Source organism: Hemibagrus wyckioides, linkage group LG11, assembly GCF_019097595.1.
Source record: "Hemibagrus wyckioides isolate EC202008001 linkage group LG11, SWU_Hwy_1.0, whole genome shotgun sequence".
In the NCBI taxonomy this organism is placed as follows: domain Eukaryota; kingdom Metazoa; phylum Chordata; class Actinopteri; order Siluriformes; family Bagridae; genus Hemibagrus; species Hemibagrus wyckioides.
The window spans coordinates 1499903-1521348 of record NC_080720.1 but is presented as its reverse complement, the minus strand read 5'-3'; the positions used below and the strand labels follow the sequence as shown (position 1 = coordinate 1521348).

The following is a 21446-nucleotide window of genomic DNA, read 5'->3' as shown; positions in this document are numbered from 1 at the left end:
AAAAAAACAAAAAACAAACCGTCTTTTATTCCATCCACTTCCTTCATTTCGTCTGCATTCTGAACAAAATAGTTAAATAATGTAAACAATTAGTTTTGATTTTAAGAAATGCGTCACCGTCTGGTATTTTCTTCTATAGATATTGCTTCGTCATGTATCCCAATTTCGATATGCAAATAAGCCGGACGGTTCTATTAATATGCAAATTAGCTTAAGAAGTCATCTACCGACTCTCACTGCACTCATTTAGCAACTTTTCATCTGAAAAGATTTAGCAGAGGTTTAGTAGTTTTTTTTGTATCTGATCTGGAAAGTCCCTCACCTCACCTCAGGACCAACTGAGCTTTAAGAGCCAACCTCCCTCCCTCTCCCCCTCTAGCTTTTGAGATAATGGTACGGTCCGGATTCATTTCAAATGGAGTGAGCGCAGTTCAGTGACGCGCCCCGCGGGGTCACAAGATGGCTGCCTGCTTTATACCCAAAAGACCAGAACAGAAACGAAACAAAACAGAGAGTGGAGCAGAAAAAGAAGACGCGCTGGTTATGTAGGTTTGTTGTGCTGAAGGAGGACATGCGATGGACACTGGACAGAGACAGAGAAGGCGGATGACCAGGGCCTGTAAGCGCTCCAGCGAGCACGGGGAACACGTCCCGGTCCTGCGCTCACTGAGCACCGGGAATGTCCGAGCTCACAGCACCGCCACCGCCGCCATGGAAGAAGGAGAGGGAGAAAGAGAGGAGGATCACCCTCTGGAGCAGACGGTGTCGGCGCCGCGGTACAGCCTGGTCCGGGAGGTCGGCCGCGGCAGCTACGGCGTGGTGTACGAGGCGGTGGCGCGGAGCTCCGGGACCGTGGTGGCCGTCAAGAAGCTGCGCTGCGACGCGCCTGAGAACGTGGAGCTGGCACTGGCCGAGTTCTGGGCCCTGACCAGCCTGGAGAAGCGGCACGAGAACGTGGTCCAGCTGGAGGAGTGCGTGCTCCAGAGGAACGGCATGGCGCAGAAGATGAGTCACGGCAACAAGAGCTCCAGACAGTACCTGCGCCTGGTGGAGACCTCGCTCAAAGGTGAGGAACACCTGGGGATGTCTCTTCACCTGCTTGGGGTGTTGACATTCCCATCATTTACATCTGAGTGCCATTTTCTCCTTATTAAACCCCCAGGGTATGGATTATACAACGCTGTTTTAAAACGGGGGCGGGGCTTGACCCGGAAGCATATGTGTTACGCGTTAAAGGAGCAAATTTTTCTTTCCTCCCTTAGAAAACTCTGCAAAGAGGGACAGAAATCGATCTAGGCTCAAAGGAAGTTAAAAATAAATAAATAAATAAAAATCTAGTATTGCATCAGGTGTAACACATGCTCAGAAAACCTCTGCGCACCAGTTCTCGATTCTGATTGGTCAGAAGGTGTTGAGAGTTCTCACATCGACTCTAAAACGTTATCGTTTCTATAGCGAAGAGGGAGGGGGGGGGAGAGAGGGAGGCGGGAAAGTGAGGGGGGGAAGAGGGAGGCGGGAAAGTGAGGGGGGGGAGAGGGAGGCGGGAAAGTGAGGGGGAGAGGGAGGGAGGGAGGGAGGGAGGGGGAAGTGGGAGAGAGAGAGAGGGATGGGGGGGAGGGTGAGAGGGGTAGAGAGAAAGGAAAAAAGTGAGAGAGACAGAGATAGAAATGGAGGGAGGGAGGGAGGGAGGGAGGGAGGGGGAGAAAGAAAGAAAGGAAAACAGTGAGAGAGAGAGAGAGAGAGGGATGGGGGGAGGGAGAGAGGGGTAGAGAGAAAGGAAAAAAGTGAGAGAGACAGAGATAGAAATGGAGGGAGGGAGGGAGAAAGAAAGAAAGGAAAACAGTGAGAGAGAAAGAGAGGGATGGGGGAGGGAGAGAGGGGTAGAGAGAAAGAAAGAAAGGTATAAAGTGAGACAGAAATGGGTAGAGAGAGGGAGAGAGAGAGAAAGGGGTGGAGGGAGGGAGGAAGGGAGGGGTAGAGAGAGGGAGGAAGGGAGGGGAAGAGAGAAAGAAAGGAAAAAAGTGAGAGAGAGAAAGGGATGGGGGAAAAAGAGAGGAAGTGGGAGAGAGAGAGAGGGATGGGGGAGGGAGAGAGGGGTAGAGAGAAAGGAAAAAAGTGAGAGAGACAGAGATAGAAATGGAGGGAGGGAGGGAGGGAGAAAGAAAGAAAGGAAAACAGTGAGAGAGAGAAAGAGAGGGATGGGGGAGGGAGAGAGGGGTAGAGAGAGAAAGAAAGAAAGAAAGGTATAAAGTGAGACAGAAATGGGTAGAGAGAGAGAGGTAGAGAGAAAGAAAGGAAAAAAGTGAGAGAGAGAAAGGGATGGGGAAAAAGAGAGAAAGAGGAAAAAAGTGAGAGAGACAGAGACAAATGGGGGAGAGAGAGAGAAAGGGAGGGGGAGAGAGAGAGAGAAAGGGATGGGGAAAAAGAGAGAAAGAGGAAAAAGGTGAGAGAGACAGAGACAAATGGGGGAGAGAGAGAGAAAGGGAGGGGGAGAGAGAGAGAGAAAGGGATGGGGAGGGGGAGAGAGAGAGAGAGAAAGGGAGGGGGAGGGGGGGAGAGAGAGAGAAAGAGGGGGAGAGAGAGAGAGAGAAAGGGATGGGGAGGGGGGGAGAGAGAGAGAAAGGGATGGGGAGGGGGAGAGAGAGAGAGAAAGGGATGGGGAGGGGGAGAGAGAGAGAGAAAGGGATGGGGAGGGGGAGAGAGAGAGAGAAAGGGATGGGGAAGGGGGAGAGAGAGAGAGAGAGAAAGGGATGGGAGGGGAGAGAGAGAAGGATGGAGGGGGGAGAGAGAGAGAAAGGGATGGGGAGGGGGAGAGAGAGAGAGAAAGGGATGGGGAGGGGAGAGAGAGAGAGAGAAAGGGATGGGGAGGGGGAGAGAGAGAGAGAAAGGGATGGGGAGGGGGGAGAGAGAGAGAAAGGGATGGGGAGGGGGAGAGAGAGAGAGAAAGGGATGGGGAGGGGGAGAGAGAGAGAGAAAGGGATGGGGAGGGGGAGAGAGAGAGAGAAAGGGATGGGGAGGGGGAGAGAGAGAGAGAAAGGGATGGGGAGGGGGAGAGAGAGAGAGAAAGGGATGGGGAGGGGGAGAGAGAGAGAGAAAGGGAGGGGGAGGGGGAGAGAGAGAGAGAGAGAAAGGGATGGGGAGGGGGAGAGAGAGAGAAAGGGATGGGGAGGGGGAGAGAGAGAGAGAAAGGGATGGGGAGGGGGAGAGAGAGAGAGAAAGGGAGGGGGGGGGGGAGAGAGAGAGAAAGGGGTGGGGAGGGGGAGAGAGAGAGAGAAAGGGATGGGGAGGGGGAGAGAGAGAGAGAGAGGGATGGGGAGGGGGAGAGAGAGAGAGAGGGATGGGGAGGGGGAGAGAGAGAGAGAGGGAGGGGGAGGGGGAGAGAGAGGGAGAGGGGTGGGGGGGGGGAGAGAGAGAGAGAAAGGGATGGGGAGGGGGAGAGAGAGAGAAAGGGATGGGGAGGGGGAGAGAGAGAGAGAAAGGGATGGGGAGGGGGAGAGAGAGAGAGAAAGGGATGGGGAGGGGGAGAGAGAGAGAGAAAGGGATGGGGAGGGGGAGAGAGAGAGAGAAAGGGATGGGGAGGGGGAGAGAGAGAGAGAAAGGGATGGGGAGGGGGAGAGAGAGAGAGAAAGGGATGGGGAGGGGGAGGGAGAGAGAGAAAGGGATGGGGAGGGGGAGAGAGAGAGAGAAAGGGATGGGGAGGGGGAGAGAGAGAGAGAAAGGGATGGGGAGGGGGAGAGAGAGAGAGAAAGGGATGGGGAGGGGGGGAGAGAGAGAGAGAAAGGGAGGGGGAGGGGGAGAGAGAGAGAGAGAAAGGGATGGGGAGGGGGAGAGAGAGAGAGAGAAAGGGATGGGGAGGGGAGAGAGAGAGAGAAAGGGATGGGGAGGGGGAGAGAGAGAGAGAGAAAGGGATGGGAGGGGGGAGAGAGAGAAAGGGATGGGGAGGGGGAGAGAGAGAGAGAGGGATGGGGAGGGGGAGAGAGAGAGAGAGAAAGGGATGGGGAGGGGGAGAGAGAGAGAGAGAAAGGGATGGGGAGGGGGAGAGAGAGAGAGAGAAAGGGATGGGGAGGGGGAGAGAGAGAGAGAGAAAGGGATGGGGAGGGGGAGAGAGAGAGAGAGAAAGGGATGGGGAGGGGGAGAGAGAGAGAGAGAAAGGGATGGGGAGGGGAGAGAGAGAGAGAAAGGGATGGGGAGGGGGAGAGAGAGAGAGAGAAAGGGATGGGGAGGGGGAGAGAGAGAGAGAGAAAGGGATGGGGAGGGGGAGAGAGAGAGAGAGAAAGGGATGGGGAGGGGGAGAGAGAGAGAGAGAAAGGGATGGGGAGGGGGAGAGAGAGAGAGAGAAAGGGATGGGGAGGGGGAGAGAGAGAGAGAGAAAGGGATGGGGAGGGGGGGAGAGAGAGAGAGAGAAAGGGATGGGGAGGGGAGAGAGAGAGAGAAAGGGATGGGGAGGGGGAGAGAGAGAGAGAGAAAGGGATGGGGAGGGGGAGAGAGAGAGAGAGAAAGGGATGGGGAGGGGGAGAGAGAGAGAGAGAAAGGGATGGGGGGGAGAGAGAGAGAGAAAGAGGGAGGGGGAGGGGGAGAGAGAGAGAGAAAGGGATGGGGAGGGGGAGAGAGAGAGAGAGAAAGGGATGGGGAGGGGGAGAGAGAGAGAGAGAAAGGGATGGGGAGGGGGAGAGAGAGAGAGAGAAAGGGATGGGGAGGGGGGAGAGAGAGAGAGAGAAAGGGATGGGGAGGGGGAGAGAGAGAGAGAGAAAGGGATGGGGAAGGGGAGAGGGAGAGAGAGAAAGGGAGGAGGAGGAGGAGAGAGGGAGAGAGAGGGGGGGGGGGAGGGGAAGAGAGAGAGAGAGAGGGGGAGGGGGAGGGGGAGAGAGAGAGAGAGAAAGGGATGGGGAGGGGGAGAGAGAGAGAGAGAAAGGGATGGGGAGGGGGAGAGAGAGAGAGAGAAAGGGATGGGGAGGGGGAGAGAGAGAGAGAGAAAGGGATGGGGAGGGGGAGAGAGAGAGAGAGAAAGGGATGGGGAGGGGGAGAGAGAGAGAGAGAAAGGGATGGGGAGGGGGAGAGAGAGAGAGAGAAAGGGATGGGGAGGGGGAGAGAGAGAGAGAGAAAGGGATGGGGAGGGGGAGAGAGAGAGAGAGAGAAAGGGATGGGGAGGGGGAGAGAGAGAGAGAGAAAGGGATGGGGAGGGGGAGAGAGAGAGAGAGAAAGGGATGGGGAGGGGGAGAGAGAGAGAGAGAAAGGGATGGGGAGGGGGAGAGAGAGAGAGAGAAAGGGATGGGGAGGGGGAGAGAGAGAGAGAGAAAGGGATGGGGAGGGGGAGAGAGAGAGAGAGAAAGGGATGGGGAGGGGGAGAGAGAGAGAGAGAAAGGGATGGGGAGGGGGGAGAGAGAGAGAGAGAAAGGGATGGGGAGGGGAGAGAGAGAGAGAGAGAAAGGGATGGGGAGGGGGAGAGAGAGAGAGAGAAAGGGATGGGGAGGGGGAGAGAGAGAGAGAGAAAGGGATGGGGAGGGGGAGAGAGAGAGAGAGAAAGGGATGGGGAGGGGGAGAGAGAGAGAGAGAAAGGGATGGGGAGGGGGAGAGAGAGAGAGAGAAAGGGATGGGGAGGGGGAGAGAGAGAGAGAGAAAGGGATGGGGAGGGGGAGGAGAGGGAGAGAAAGGGAAGGGGGGGGGGAGAGAGAGAGAGAGAAAGGGATGGGGAGGGGGAGAGAGAGAGAGAGAAAGGGATGGGGAGGGGGAGAGAGAGAGAGAGAAAGGGATGGGGAGGGGAGAGAGAGAGAGAGAAAGGGATGGGGAGGGGGAGAGAGAGAGAGAGAAAGGGATGGGGAGGGGGAGAGAGAGAGAGAGAAAGGGATGGGGAGGGGGAGAGAGAGAGAGAGAAAGGGATGGGGAGGGGGAGAGAGAGAGAGAGAAAGGGATGGGGAGGGGGAGAGAGAGAGAGAGAAAGGGATGGGGAGGGGGAGAGAGAGAGAGAGAAAGGGATGGGGAGGGGGAGAGAGAGAGAGAGAAAGGGATGGGGAGGGGGAGAGAGAGAGAGAGAAAGGGATGGGGAGGGGGAGAGAGAGAGAGAGAAAGGGATGGGGAGGGGGAGAGAGAGAGAGAGAAAGGGATGGGGAGGGGGAGAGAGAGAGAGAGAAAGGGATGGGGAGGGGGAGAGAGAGAGAGAGAAAGGGATGGGGAGGGGGAGAGAGAGAGAGAGAAAGGGATGGGGAGGGGGAGAGAGAGAGAGAGAAAGGGATGGGGAGGGGGAGAGAGAGAGAGAGAAAGGGATGGGGGAGGGGGAGAGAGAGAGAGAGAAAGGGATGGGGAGGGGGAGAGAGAGAGGAGGGAGGAGAGAGAGAAGGGATGGGGAGGGGGAGAGAGAGAGAGAGAAAGGGATGGGGGAGGGGGAGAGAGAGAGAGAGAGAAAGGGATGGGGAGGGGGAGAGAGAGAGAGAGAGAGAAAGGGATGGGGAGGGGGAGAGAGAGAGAGAGAAAGGGATGGGGAGGGGGAGAGAGAGAGAGAGAAAGGGATGGGAGGGGGAGAGAGAGAGAGAGAAAGGGATGGGGAGGGGGAGAGAGAGAGAGAGAAAGGGATGGGGAGGGGGAGAGAGAGAGAGAGAAAGGGATGGGGAGGGGGAGAGAGAGAGAGAGAAAGGGATGGGGAGGGGGAGAGAGAGAGAGAGAAAGGGATGGGGAGGGGAGAGAGAGAGAGAGAGAAAGGGATGGGGAGGGGGAGAGAGAGAGAGAGAAAGGGATGGGGAGGGGGAGAGAGAGAGAGAGAAAGGGATGGGGAGGGGGAGAGAGAGAGAGAGAAAGGGATGGGGAGGGGGAGAGAGAGAGAGAGAAAGGGATGGGGAGGGGGAGAGAGAGAGAGAGAGAAAGGGATGGGGAGGGGGAGAGAGAGAGAGAGAAAGGGATGGGGAGGGGGAGAGAGAGAGAGAGAAAGGGATGGGGAGGAGGGAGAGAGAGAGAGAGAAAGGGATGGGGAGGGGGAGAGAGAGAGAGAGAAAGGGATGGGGAGGGGAGAGAGAGAGAGAGAAAGGGATGGGGAGGGGGAGAGAGAGAGAGAGAAAGGGATGGGGAGGGGAGAGAGAGAGAGAGAGAGAAAGGGATGGGGAGGGGGAGAGAGAGAGAGAGAAAGGGATGGGGAGGGGGAGAGAGAGAGAGAGAAAGGGATGGGGAGGGGGAGAGAGAGAGAGAGAAAGGGATGGGGAGGGGGAGAGAGAGAGAGAGAAAGGGATGGGGAGGGGGGAGAGAGAGAGAGAGAAAGGGATGGGGAGAGGAGGGGAGAGAGAGAGAGAGAAAGGGATGGGGAGGGGAGAGAGAGAGAGAGAGAAAGGGATGGGGAGGGGGAGAGAGAGAGAGAGAAAGGATGGGGAGGGGAGAGAGAGAGAGAGAGAGAAAGGGATGGGGAGGGGGAGAGAGAGAGAGAGAAAGGGATGGGGAGGGGGAGAGAGAGAGAGAGAAAGGGATGGGGAGGGGGAGAGAGAGAGAGAGAAAGGGATGGGGAGGGGGAGAGAGAGAGAGAGAAAGGGATGGGGAGGGGGAGAGAGAGAGAGAGAAAGGGATGGGGAGGAGAGGGAGAGAGAGAGAGAGAAAGGGATGGGGAGGGGGAGAGAGAGAGAGAGAAAGGGATGGGGAGGGGGGAGGAGAGAGAGAGAGAGAAAGGGATGGGGAGGGGGAGAGAGAGAGAGAGAAAGGGATGGGGAGGGGGAGAGAGAGAGAGAGAGAAGGGATGGGGAGGGGAGAGAGAGAGAGAGAGAAAGGGATGGGGAGGGGGAGAGAGAGAGAGAGAAAGGGATGGGGAGGGAGAGAGGGAGAGAGAGAGAGAGAAAGGGATGGGGGAGGGGGAGAGAGAGAGAGAGAAAGGGATGGGGAGGGGGAGAGAGAGAGAGAGAAAGGGATGGGGGAGGGGGAGAGAGAGAGAGAGAGAGAGAAAGGGATGGGGAGGGGGAGAGAGAGAGAGAGAAAGGGATGGGGAGGGGGAGAGAGCGAGAGAGAAAGGGATGGGGAGGGGGAGGGAGAGAGAGAGAGAGAAAGGGATGGGGAGGGGGAGAGAGAGAGAGAGAAAGGGATGGGGAGGGGGAGAGAGAGAGAGAGAGAAAGGGATGGGGAGGGGGAGAGAGAGAGAGAGAGAAAGGGATGGGGAGGGGGAGAGAGAGAGAGAGAGAAAGGGATGGGGAGGGGGAGAGAGAGAGAGAGAGAAAGGGATGGGGAGGGGAGAGAGAGAGAGAGACGGGATGGGGAGGGGGAGGGAGAGAGAGAGAGAGAAAGGGATGGGGAGGGGAGAGAGAGAGAGAGAGAGAAAGGGATGGGGAGGGGGAGGAGAGAGAGAGAGAGAGAAAGGGAGGGGGAGAGAGAGAGAGAGAGAGAGGAAAGGGATGGGGAGGGGAGAGAGAGAGAGAGAGAGAGGGAGGGGAGGGGGGGGGGAGAGAGAGAGAGAGAGAGGGAAAGGGATGGGGAGGGAGAGAGAGAGAGAGGGGAAAGGGATGGGGGAGGGAGGGGGAGAAATGGGGAGAGAGGGTTGGGGAGAGGGAGAAATGGGGGGAGAGGAAGGGGGAGAGAGAGGGAGAAATGGGAGGGAGAAATGGGAGGAGAGAGGGTGAGTGGATGGGGGTGGGTGGGTGAGTGAGGGTGGGTGAGTGAGTGTGGGTGAGTGTGAGTGAGGGTGGGTGAGTGAGTGGGTGTGGGTGGGTGAGTGAGTGTGGGTGAGTGAGTGTGAGTGAGTGAGTGTGGTTGAGGGTGGGTGAGTGAGTGTGGGTGAGTGAGTGGGTGGGTGAGGGTGGGTGTGTGTGTGGGTGAGGGTGGGTGGGTGAGGGTGAGTGTGGGTGAGGGTGGGTGAGTGAGGGTGGGTGAGTGAGTGTGGGTGAGTGAGGGTGGGTGAGTGTGGGTGAGGGTGGGTGAGTGAGTGTGGGTGAGGGTGGGTGAGTGAGGGTGGGTGAGGGTGGGTGAGTGAGGGTGGGTGAGTGTGAGTGAGGGTGGGTGAGTGAGGGTGGGTGAATGTGGGTGAGGGTGGGTGAGTGAGTGTGGGTGAGGGTGGGTGAGTGAGTGTGGGTGAGTGGGTGAGTGAGTGGGTGAGGGTGGGTGGGTGAGGAGGTGGGTGAGTGAGGGTGAGTGAGGGTGGGTGAGTGAGTGAGTGTGGGTGTGAGTGAGGGGGTGGGTGAGTGAGGGTGTGAGTGGGTGAGGGTGGGTGAGTGAGTGAGGTGGGTGGGTGAGTGAGTGAGTGTGGGTGAGTGAGGGTGGGTGGGTGAGTGAGTGAGGGTGGGTGAGGGTGGGTGAGTGAGTGAGTGAGTGTGAGTGAGTGAGGGTGGGTGGGTGAGTGAGTGAGGGTGGGTGAGTGAGTGAGTGTGGGTGAGGGTGGGTGGGTGAGTGAGGGTGTGAGTGAGGGTGGGTGGTTGAGGGTGGGTGGGTGAGTGAGGGTGGGTGAGTGAGTGAGGGTGGGTGAGTGAGGGTGGGTGAGTGAGTGTGGGTGAGTGAGGGTGAGTGAGGGTGGGTGAGTGAGTGTGGGTGAGTGAGTGAGTGTGGGTGTGAGTGAGTGTGGGTGAGTGAGGGTGGGTGAGTGGGTGAGGGTGGGTGAGTGGGTGAGGGTGGGTGAGTGGGTGAGGGTGGGTGAGTGAGTGTGGGTGGGTGAGTGAGTGTGGGTGGGTGAGTGAGTGAGTGTGGGTGAGTGAGTGAGGGTGGGTGGGTGAGGGTGGGTGGGTGAGGGTGGGTGAGGGTGGGTGGGTGAGGGTGGGTGAGGGTGGGTGAGGGTGGGTGAGTGGGTGAGGGTGGGTGAGTGAGGGTGGGTGAGTGAGTGGGTGTGGGTGAGTGAGGGTGTGTGGGTGAGTGGGTGAGTGTGGGTGAGTGAGTGTGGGTGAGTGAGGGTGGGTGAGTGAGGGTGGGTGAGTGGGTGAGTGAGTGTGGGTGAGGGTGGGTGAGTGAGGGTGGGTGAGTGAGTGTGGGTGAGGGTGGGTGAGTGAGTGTGGGTGAGGGTGGGTGAGTGAGGGTGGGTGAGGGTGGGTGAGTGAGGGTGGGTGAGTGAGGGTGAGGGTGGGTGAGTGAGGGTGAGGGTGGGTGAGTGAGGGTGGGTGGGTGAGTGTGGGTGTGAGGGTGGTGTGGGTGAGGGTGGTGTGGGTGAGGGTGAGTGAGTGTGGGTGTGAGTGAGTGTGGGTGAGTGAGGGTGGTGTGGGTGAGGGTGGTGTGAGTGAGGGTGGGTGAGGGTGAGTGAGTGTGGGTGAGGGTGGGTGAGTGAGTGAGGGTGGGTGAGTGAGTGTGGGTGTGAGTGAGGGTGGGTGGGTGAGTGAGTGAGGGTGGGTGAGTGAGGGTGGGTGAGTGGGTGAGGGTGGGTGAGTGTGTGTGAGGGTGGGTGGGTGAGTGAGTGAGGGTGGGTGAGTGAGGGTGGGTGAGTGAGGGTGGGTGAGTGAGGGTGGGTGAGTGGGTGAGGGTGGGTGAGTGGGTGAGTGTGGGTGTGTGGGTGAGGGTGGGTGGGTGTGGGTGAGTGAGTGTGGGTGAGGGTGGGTGAGTGAGGGTGGGTGGGTGAGTGAGGGTGGGTGAGTGGGTGAGGGTGGGTGAGTGGGTGAGGGTGGGTGAGTGAGTGGGGTGAGTGGGTGAGGGTGGGTGAGTGGGTGAGGGTGGGTGAGTGTGTGGGTGAGGGTGGGTGAGTGTGTGGGTGAGGGTGGGTGGGTGAGTGAGGGTGGGTGAGTGGGTGAGGGTGGGGTGTGAGGGTGAGTGAGGGTGGGTGAGTGAGGGTGGGTGAGTGGGTGAGGGTGGGTGAGTGGGGGTGGGTGAGGGTGGATGAGTGAGGGTGAGTGAGGGTGGGTGAGTGAGTGAGTGTGGGTGTGAGTGGGTGAGGGTGGGTGAGTGAGGGTGGGTGGGTGAGTGTGTGAGTGTGGGTGTGTGTGGGTGAGGGTGGGTGAGTGAGTGTGTGTGTGGGTGGGTGGGTGAGGGTGGGTGAGTGAGTGAGTGTGGGTGTGTGTGGGTGAGGGTGGGTGAGTGAGTGTGGGTGGGTGAGTGAGTGTGGGTGTGTGTGGGTGAGGGTGGGTGGGTGAGCGTGGGTGAGTGTGAGTGTGGGTGAGTGTGGGTGTGTGTGGGTGAGGGTGGGTGAGTGAGTGTGGGTGAGTGTGAGTGTGGGTGTGAGGTCACTCCTGATGTCTGGTCTTGTGCTGTTCTCAGGTGAGCGTGTTTCGTGTGCTGAGCCGTGTTACTTGTGGTTCGTGATGGAGTTCTGTGAAGGAGGCGATCTGAACCGCTTTGTCCTGTCCCGGCAGCCGGACCCGCACACCAACACCAGCTTCATGCAGCAGCTGAGCAGCGCCGTGGCCTTCCTGCACCAGAACAACATCGTGCACAGAGACCTGAAGCCGGACAACATCCTGATCTCGGAGCGTTCCGGAGCGCCGGTGTTGAAGGTGGCAGACTTCGGGCTGAGTAAAGTGTGCGCGGGACTCGGGTCCGGGCCAGGGGGCTGCTCCGACAGCGAGGACAAAAATAAACCCGAAGTCAATGTGAACAAGTTCTGGCTGTCATCGGCGTGCGGGTCGGACTTCTACATGGCGCCCGAGGTGTGGGAGGGGCACTACACGGCCAAGGCTGACATCTTTGCCCTAGGCATCATCATCTGGGCCATGATTGAGCGGATCACCTTCATAGACAGAGAATCGAAGCGCGAGCAGCTTGGGACATACGTACGCCAGGGCGCCGACATCGTACCCGTAGGCGAGGCTCTGCTTGAGAACCCGAAGATGGTTCTGAGTATCCCGCAGCGGCGCCGCTCGCACATGTCCTCCGCCCTCCGCAAACTCCTGCAGGACATGCTCTCGGTCAACCCGCAGGACCGGCCTGACGCTCAGGAGCTCCACAGCAGGATCAGTCGTGTCATCTGTGCTGGATGAACTCGCACATTACACACACACACACACACACTCACACACACACAGGTAAGCAATCCGCAGTTTTTGTTTTTCTTGAATACATTTTGTATGTAACAGATTAGGGGCGGGGTGACATTCGCTCATTTTGTGATGTCAGAACTCCATTTTATCTACTCGTATCTAAATGATATGCAAACAAAGGGGGTTGAATCTGTGTTCTAACAAGCTCACTAGCTGTTTAACCAAGCTAACGTAGATGGCAGTTGTCATGGTAACTGTGAAATGGATCCCTAATTGTTTGGCTAAATGAATCGTTCAGAAGATGTGGAGTGATAGCGAGTTTAGCTTGGTGTTGGCTCTGCAGACAGAATTTGGGACAGGAGGCGGGACTTTTTGCATATATTTTCCTATTTGCATATTCGTTGATTTTTGTTGCATATTCATAGATTGGGTCTTTTTTATTAAGAGTAAAAGTGTAGAGGTGTTTTAGGAGGAGGTGAAGTTCTCCAACATGAGCTCTGGGTGTTTGTACTCATACAATCGGTGGGTGTGGGTGTGTTTCTTTTGTCTTTATCTAATCAAGCGGAGGCGTTACACAACCAAACCCAATCACCTTCCGCTTCATTGCACTCGTCTGTCTCTGTGCTAATGTTACAGCCGTCCTAGACACACGCACAGGGAGAGATAGAGAGAGAGAGAGAGAGAGAGAGAGAGAGAGAGGGGATGGGTAGAGACAAACAGAGAAAGGGAGAGGAAGGTGGAAAGAGAAAGGCCGATAACTGTGGGAGGGAGACAACGAGAGAGGAACAGACCGATGGAGAGGAACAGAGAGAGAAGGAGAGAGGTGGAGGGATATGACAAGGGGAGAGAAAGATGGAATGAGGGAAAAGGCGAGAGAGAGAGAGACAGGTGGGGAGAGATGTGGAGAGAATTAAAAGATAATGAGAGAGAGAGAGAGAGACAGAGCAACACACTGCTTTAGTGCATTTACTGATTGTGTGGTGCGTGGCGTGTGTGTGGTGCGTGTGTGGCGCGTGACGTGTCTGTGTGGCGCGTGACGTGTCTGTGTGGCGCGTGACGTGTCTGTGTGGCGCGTGACGTGTCTGTGTGGCGCGTGACGTGTGTGTATGTGGTGCGCCTGTGTGGTGCGTGGCGTGTCTGTGTGGCGCGTGACGTGTCTGTGTGGTGCGCCTGTGTGGTGCGTGGCGTGTCTGTGTGGCGCGTGACGTGTCTGTGTGGTGCGCCTGTGTGGTGCGTGGCGTGTCTGTGTGGCGCGTGACGTGTCTGTGTGGCGCGTGACGTGTCTGTGTGGCGCGCCTGTGTGGTGCGTGGCGTGTCTGTGTGGTGCGCCTGTGTGGTGCGTGGCGTGTCTGTGTGGCGTGTCTGTGTGGCGCGTGGCGTGTCTGTGTGGCGCGTGGCGTGTCTGTGTGGCGCGTGGCGTGTCTGTGTGGCGCGTGGCGTGTCTGTGTGGTGCGTGACGTGTCTGTGTGGTGCGTGACGTGTCTGTGTGGCGCGTGTCTGTGTGGCGCGTGTCTGTGTGACGTGTCTGTGTGTGGTGCGCCTGTGTGGTGCGTGACGTGTCTGTGTGGCGTGTCTGTGTGGCGCGTGACGTGTCTGTGTGGTGCGTGTGTGTGGTGCGTGATGTGTCTGTGTGTGGTGCGCCTGTGTGGTGCGCCTGTGTGGTGCGTGACGTGTCTGTGTGGTGCGTGGCGTGTCTGTGTGGCGTGTCTGTGTGGCGCGTGACGTGTCTGTGTGGTGCGCCTGTGTGACGTGTCTGTGTGGTGCGTGACGTGTCTGTGTGGTGCGTGGCGTGTCTGTGTGGCGTGTCTGTGTGGCGCGTGACGTGTCTGTGTGGCGCGTGGTGTGTCTGTGTGGCGCGTGGCGTGTCTGTGTGGCGCGTGGCGTGTCTGTGTGGCGCGTGACGTGTCTGTGTGTGGTGCGCCTGTGTGGTGCGCCTGTGTGGTGCGTGACGTGTCTGTGTGGCGTGTCTGTGTGGCGTGTCTGTGTGGCGCGTGACGTGTCTGTGTGGCGCGTGACGTGTCTGTGTGGTGCGTGTCTGTGTGGTGCGTGTGTGTGGTGCGTGATGTGTCTGTGTGTGGTGCGCCTGTGTGGTGCGTGACGTGTCTGTGTGGCGCGTGACGTGTCTGTGTGGCGCGTGGCGTGTCTGTGTGGCGCGTGGCGTGTCTGTGTGGCGCGTGACGTGTCTGTGTGGCGCGTGGCGTGTCTGTGTGGCGCGTGGCGTGTCTGTGTGGCGCGTGGCGTGTCTGTGTGTGGCGCGCCTGTGTGGCGCGTGGCGTGTCTGTGTGGCGCGTGGCGTGTCTGTGTGTGGCGTGTCTGTGTGGCGCGTGGCGTGTCTGTGTGGCGCGTGGCGTGTCTGTGTGTGGCGCGCCTGTGTGGCGCGTGGCGTGTCTGTGTGGCGCGTGACGTGTCTGTGTGGTGCGTGATGTGTCTGTGTGTGGTGCGCCTGTGTGGTGCGTGACGTGTCTGTGTGTGGCGTGTCTGTGTGGTGTGTGTGTGTGTGTGGTGCGTGACGTGTCTGTGTGGCGTGTCTGTGTGGCGCGTGACGTGTCTGTGTGGTGCGTGATGTGTCTGTGTGGTGCGTGATGTGTCTGTGTGGTGCGTGATGTGTCTGTGTGGTGCGTGTCTGTGTGGTGCGTGTCTGTGTGGTGCGTGATGTGTCTGTGTGTGGTGCGCCTGTGTGGTGCGCCTGTGTGGTGCGTGACGTGTCTGTGTGGCGTGTCTGTGTGGCGCGTGACGTGTCTGTGTGGCGCGTGACGTGTCTGTGTGGTGCGTGTGTGTGGTGCGTGATGTGTCTGTGTGTGGTGCGCCTGTGTGGTGCGTGACGTGTCTGTGTGGCGTGTCTGTGTGGCGCGTGACGTGTCTGTGTGGTGCGTGTCTGTGTGGTGCGTGATGTGTCTGTGTGTGGCGTGTCTGTGTGGCGCGTGGCGTGTCTGTGTGGCGCGTGGCGTGTCTGTGTGGCGCGTGGCGTGTCTGTGTGGCGCCTGGCGTGTCTGTGTGGCGCGTGGCGTGTCTGTGTGGCGCGTGGCGTGTCTGTGTGGCGCGTGGCGTGTCTGTGTGGCGCGTGGCGTGTCTGTGTGGCGCGTGACGTGTCTGTGTGGTGCGTGTCTGTGTGGTGCGTGACGTGTCTGTGTGTGGTGCGCCTGTGTGGTGCGCCTGTGTGGTGCGTGACGTGTCTGTGTGGCGTGTCTGTGTGGCGCGTGACGTGTCTGTGTGGCGCGTGACGTGTCTGTGTGGTGCGTGTCTGTGTGGTGCGTGACGTGTCTGTGTGTGGTGCGCCTGTGTGGTGCGCCTGTGTGGTGCGTGACGTGTCTGTGTGGCGTGTCTGTGTGGCGCGTGACGTGTCTGTGTGGTGCGTGTGTGTGGTGCGTGATGTGTCTGTGTGTGGTGCGCCTGTGTGGTGCGTGACGTGTCTGTGTGGTGCGTGGCGTGTCTGTGTGGCGTGTCTGTGTGGCGCGTGACGTGTCTGTGTGGCGCGTGGCGTGTCTGTGTGGCGCGTGGCGTGTCTGTGTGGCGCGTGGCGTGTCTGTGTGGCGCGTGTCTGTGTGGCGCGTGGCGTGTCTGTGTGGCGCGTGGCGTGTCTGTGTGGCGCGTGGCGTGTCTGTGTGGCGCGTGGCGTGTCTGTGTGGCGCGTGGCGTGTCTGTGTGTGGTGCGCCTGTGTGGTGCGTGACGTGTCTGTGTGGCGTGTCTGTGTGGCGCGTGACGTGTCTGTGTGGCGCGTGACGTGTCTGTGTGGTGCGTGTCTGTGTGGTGCGTGTGTGTGGTGCGTGATGTGTCTGTGTGTGGTGCGCCTGTGTGGTGCGTGACGTGTCTGTGTGGCGCGTGACGTGTCTGTGTGGCGCGTGACGTGTCTGTGTGGCGCGTGGCGTGTCTGTGTGGCGCGTGGCGTGTCTGTGTGGCGCGTGACGTGTCTGTGTGTGGCGCGCCTGTGTGGCGCGTGGCGTGTCTGTGTGTGGCGCGCCTGTGTGGCGCGTGGCGTGTCTGTGTGGCGCGTGACGTGTCTGTGTGGTGCGCCTGTGTGGTGCGTGACGTGTCTGTGTGGCGTGTCTGTGTGGCGCGTGACGTGTCTGTGTGGCGCGTGACGTGTCTGTGTGGTGCGTGTCTGTGTGGTGCGTGTGTGTGGTGCGTGATGTGTCTGTGTGTGGTGCGCCTGTGTGGCGCGTGGCGTGTCTGTGTGGCGCGTGGCGTGTCTGTGTGGCGCGTGGCGTGTCTGTGTGTGGCGCGCCTGTGTGGCGCGTGGCGTGTCTGTGTGGCGCGTGACGTGTCTGTGTGTGGTGCGCCTGTGTGGTGCGTGACGTGTCTGTGTGGCGCGTGACGTGTCTGTGTGGTGCGTGTGTGTGGTGCGTGATGTGTCTGTGTGTGGCGTGTGGCGCGTGGCGTGTCTGTGTGGCGCGTGGCGTGTCTGTGTGGCGCGTGGCGTGTCTGTGTGGCGCGTGGCGTGTCTGTGGCGCGTGGCGTGTCTGTGTGGTGCGCGTGTGTGGTGCGTGATGTGTCTGTGTGTGGTGCGCCTGTGTGGTGCGTGACGTGTCTGTGTGGCGTGTCTGTGTGGCGCGTGACGTGTCTGTGTGGTGCGTGTCTGTGTGGTGCGTGTCTGTGTGGTGCGTGTGTGTGGTGCGTGATGTGTCTGTATGTGGTGCGCCTGTGTGGCGCGTGACGTGTCTGTGTGGCGCGTGGCGTGTCTGTGTGGCGCGTGGCGTGTCTGTGTGGCGCGTGGCGTGTCTGTGTGGCGCGTGGCGTGTCTGTGTGGCGCGTGGCGTGTCTGTGTGTGGCGCGCCTGTGTGGCGCGTGGCGTGTCTGTGTGTGGCGCGCCTGTGTGGCGCGTGGCGTGTCTGTGTGGCGCGTGACGTGTCTGTGTGGTGCGCGTGTGTGGTGCGTGATGTGTCTGTGTGTGGTGCGCCTGTGTGGCGCGTGACGTGTCTGTGTGGTGCGCCTGTGTGGTGCGTGACGTGTCTGTGTGTGGCGTGTCTGTGTGGTGCATGATGTGTCTGTGTGGCGCGTGTCTGTGTGGTGTGTGTGTGTGTGTGTGGTGCGTGACGTGTCTGTGTGGCGCGTGACGTGTCTGTGTGGTGCGTGTCTGTGTGGTGCGTGATGTGTCTGTGTGGTGCGTGTCTGTGTGGTGCGTGATGTGTCTGTGTGTGGTGCGTGTCTGTGTGGTGCGTGACGTGTCTGTGTGGCGTGTCTGTGTGGCGCGTGACGTGTCTGTGTGGTGCGTGTCTGTGTGGTGCGTGATGTGTCTGTGTGTGGCGTGTCTGTGTGTGGCGTGTCTGTGTGGCGCGTGGCGTGTCTGTGTGGCGCCTGGCGTGTCTGTGTGGCGCCTGGCGTGTCTGTGTGGCGCCTGGCGTGTCTGTGTGGCGCCTGGCGTGTCTGTGTGGCGCCTGGCGTGTCTGTGTGGCGCCTGGCGTGTCTGTGTGGCGCGTGACGTGTCTGTGTGGCGCGTGGCGTGTCTGTGTGGCGCGTGGCGTGTCTGTGTGGCGCCTGGCGTGTCTGTGTGGCGCCTGGCGTGTCTGTGTGGCGCCTGGCGTGTCTGTGTGGCGCGTGATGTGTCTGTGTGTGGTGCGCCTGTGTGGCGCGTGACGTGTCTGTGTGGCGCGTGGCGTGTCTGTGTGGTGCGTGATGTGTCTGTGTGTGGTGCGCCTGTGTGGTGCCTGACGTGTCTGTGTGGTGCGTGGCGTGTCTGTGTGGTGCGTGTCTGTGTGGTGTGTGGCGTGTCTGTGTGGTGCGTGGCGTGTCTGTGTGGTGCGTGATGTGTCTGTGTGGTGCGTGATGTGTCTGTGTGGTGCGTGGCGTGTCTGTGTGGTGCGTGTCTGTGTGGTGCGTGATGTGTCTGTGTGGTGTGTGTGTGTGTGGTGCGTGACGTGTCTGTGTGTGCTGCGCCTGTGTGGTGCGTGTCTGTGTGGTGCGTGTCTGTGTGGTGCGTGATGTGTCTGTGTGTGGTGCGCCTGTGTGGTGCGTGGCGTGTCTGTGTGGCGCGTGGCGTGTCTGTGTGGCGCGTGGCGTGTCTGTGTGGCGCCTGGCGTGTCTGTGTGGCGCCTGACGTGTCTGTGTGGCGCCTGACGTGTCTGTGTGGCGCGTGGCGTGTCTGTGTGGCGCGTGGCGTGTCTGTGTGGCGCGTGGCGTGTCTGTGTGGCGCGTGGCGTGTCTGTGTGGCGCGTGGCGTGTCTGTGTGGCGCATGTCTGTGTGGGGCGTGGCGTGTCTGTGTGGGGCGTGGCGTGTCTGTGTGGGGCGTGGCGTGTCTGTGTGGGGCGTGGCGTGTCTGTGTGGCGCGTGGCGTGTCTGTGTGGCGCGTGTCGTCTCTGTGTGGCGCGTGTCGTCTCTGTGTGGCGCGTGTCGTCTCTGTGTGGCGCGTGTCTCTGTGTGGCGCGTGTCTGTGTGGCGCGGCGTGTCTGTGTGGCGCGGCGTGTCTGTGTGGCGCGGCGTGTCTGTGTGGCGCGGCGTGTCTGTGTGGCGCGTGTCTGTGTGGCGCGGCGTGTCTGTGTGGCGCGGCGTGTCTGTGTGGCGCGGCGTGTCTGTGTGGCGCGGCGTGTCTGTGGCGCGGCGTGTCTGTGTGGCGCGTGTCTGTGTGGCGCGTGTCTGTGTGGCGCGTGTCTGTGTGGCGCGTGTCTGTGTGGTGCGTGGCGTGTCTGTGTGGTGCGTGGCGTGTCTGTGTGGCGCGTGTCTGTGTGGCGCGTGTCTGTGTGGCGCGTGGCGTGTCTGTGTGGTGCGTGGCGTGTCTGTGTGGTGCGTGGCGTGTCTGTGTGGCGCGTGTCTGTGTGGCGCGTGTCTGTGTGGCGCGTGTCTGTGTGGTGCGTGGCGTGTCTGTGTGGTGCGTGGCGTGTCTGTGTGGTGCGTGGCGTGTCTGTGTGGTGCGTGGCGTGTCTGTGTGGTGCGTGGCGTGTCTGTGTGGTGCGTGGCGTGTCTGTGTGGTGCGTGGCGTGTCTGTGTGGCGCGTGTCTGTGTGGTGCGTGGCGACTCTGTGGCGTGTCTCTGTGGTGCGTGACGTCTCTGTGGTGCGTGTCTGTGTGGTGCGGCGTGTCTCTGTGGTGCGTGTCTGTGTGGTGCGGCGTGTCTGTGTGGTGCGGCGTGTCTGTGTGGTGCGGCGTGTCTGTGTGGTGCGGCGTGTCTGTGTGGTGCGGCGTGTCTGTGTGGTGCGGCGTGTCTGTGTGGTGCGTGGCGCGTGTCTGTGTGGCGCGTGGCGCGTGTCTGTGTGGCGCGTGGCGTGTCTGTGTGGCGCGTGGCGTGTCTGTGTGGCGCGTGGCGTGTCTGTGTGGCGCGTGTCTGTGTGGCGCGTGTCTGTGTGGCGCGTGGCGTGTCTGTGTGGCGCGTGGCGTGTCTGTGTGTGGCGCGTGGCGTGTCTGTGTGTGGCGCGTGGCGTGTCTGTGTGTGGCGCGTGGCGTGTCTGTGTGGCGCGTGGCGTGTCTGTGTGGTGCGTGTCTGTGTGGCGCGTGTCTGTGTGTGGCGCGTGGCGTGTCTGTGTGGCGCGTGTCTGTGTGTGGCGCGTGTCTGTGTGTGGCGCGTGGCGCGTGGCGTGTCTGTGTGGCGTGTCTGTGTGGCGCGTGGCGTGTCTGTGTGGCGCGTGTCTGTGGCGCGTGTCTGTGTGGCGCGTGTGACGATGATCTTGATTTCTTGTGTGTTTGTGTTTTCAGGCTGCTGTTCTTCAGGACAACTTCTGCTCCAGCTTCAGATTACTGTGGAGATTCCTGCGCTGTTCCTTTGCTCTCTCTCTCTCTCTCTCTCTCTCTCTCTCTCTTTCTCTCACTCACTCACTCACACACACACACACACACACACACACACACACACACACACACACACACACACACACACACTGTTGTTCCCAAAGCATGTGCCTTGAACTCCAGATCATTTCTGTACCTGATAATTTCCAGCATCTTCATCACCTTCAGCCAGGTTCTTCCTCAAGATTTAAAAAACACTGATTTCATCTTGTAACAGATCCATCACTTCTCGGTTTTGACGTTTCGGTGTCACCATGGTTACTTCAGTCTAAAACGTAACGGTTTCCGAGGTTACCCTCGATGCCGTGCCGATCTTCTGTAATCTCCTTAGAGAGACTGATGCGGCGGCACTTTAGTGCTTTAGCTTTCTCGCCTCCTCGTCTGTACGCTCCACTCAAGCTTCCGGAAACTTTCACGCTAATAAGGACGTTGTCGTTTAACTAGCCGAATATCTGTCTCCAGTCGCCGCATTGCATCCTGGGACTTTGGCCTAGTCCTTCAGTGCCTCGTCCAGGTGAGAGAGGGTGGAGTAAGTTTAGTGGGCGGAGTTCAAGTTTAATTAAATCCCCAGAAATGAGAGATGAAACACCTCGCTGCTTTTTTTTATTTTTTATATATATATTAGACTTTTTCTTTTTAAAAAATGTGAAAATTAAACACTAGCTTCATGATTTAATTCCACACCTAAACTGTGTGTGTGTGTGCGCGCGCGCTTCTACCTCGCTTTTCTTCAGTATTCACTTGGCGTTTGTACAGAAATGTTACACGTTTTCATTTTTTATAATTTTTTCTATTTAAAGAAAGATGCTAGTTAACAAAAGACTTGGCTCTTTTTTATTTTTTTTTAATTTGTTTTATTTTATTTTTTATTTTTTTATTTCTTCCTTGCTGGTGTTCCTGACTGCAGATTGTTCGGCTTCCTCTGCTGCTGCTGTTGAAACCTCGATACCTCAGAGAGAGATTTTTTGTGACGCACCAAATGTGTGTGTTTTTTTCCCTTTTCCTTTTCTCTCTCTTTTTAAGTTTTTGTTTGTTTTTAAAAACCTGGTGACCGAATGACATGAGACTGAGAGGGACGTGTAAACGTGAACAGCTGGGATTCTCTGTAACGTGTCTCTAATCAGCTGGTTTTTATTTATTTATTTTTATATTTCTTGTCTTTTTATTTTTTATTCTCTTGGTGTTAAATAAAGGATCATCACCACGCAGAGAGAAAACAGGAAGTGATCAACATTTTCTGGATTTTTTTATTATTTAATACATTTTTATTCCTGACTCACTGAATAATAATAATAATTATCCATTATTATTATTATTATTATTTGACTCCAGCTCTTTTTTTTCTGTTCTGTCGCTCTCTTCTTTTCTTTTTCTTCTGCACCCTGGAGAGAGAATTATTCATGTTGTTTTTGCGCTTGTTGCATTTCATCCAATAAATAAGTTTAAGAAAAATGTCTGATTCTTTCAAACTGAAGGGTGAAGGACATTAAAGCGGCACTATGTAACTTTCTGTAACGGCTTCCTCTGTTCCATAAACATAAAATGTAAACCTGAACTGAAGAAAGAGCATGAAGCTCACTGGCCAGGAAATACAAAAGAAGTGTAAAATCTTAAATTATAATAAATTTGCATGTTCATTTCATCAAAGGTGTCGTTCGGTCACTTTACAGATTTTTTAAAAAAAATTGGCTTTATTTATATAAAGAGAAATTAGAGCTGAATGCTTTTGAAGGTTTTAAATTATTTTTTTTAATTAATTTTTTACTTGAATACTAATTGATTACAAACAAAAATGAATGACCAAATTAAAGCGTTTTTTTTTTCTGTCCTCGCTGTTAGATCATCTGTAACACTTTAATGGAATTAGAAACCACTTTAAATGTCACAAA

General features: G+C 57.9%; 1 protein-coding gene across 1 annotated transcript; it reads left to right on the top strand.

Annotated features, from left to right (window-relative positions):
- Positions 1-393: 393 nt before the first annotated feature.
- stk35l (serine/threonine kinase 35, like) lies at positions 394-21151 on the top strand. The gene is made up of 3 exons (XM_058404057.1): positions 394-1066; positions 11125-11888; positions 19465-21151. Exons 1-2 carry the CDS (start codon positions 577-579, stop codon positions 11841-11843), a joined length of 1209 nt encoding a protein of 402 aa, XP_058260040.1. The 5' UTR covers positions 394-576; the 3' UTR covers positions 11844-11888; positions 19465-21151.
- Positions 21152-21446: the final 295 nt, after the last annotated feature.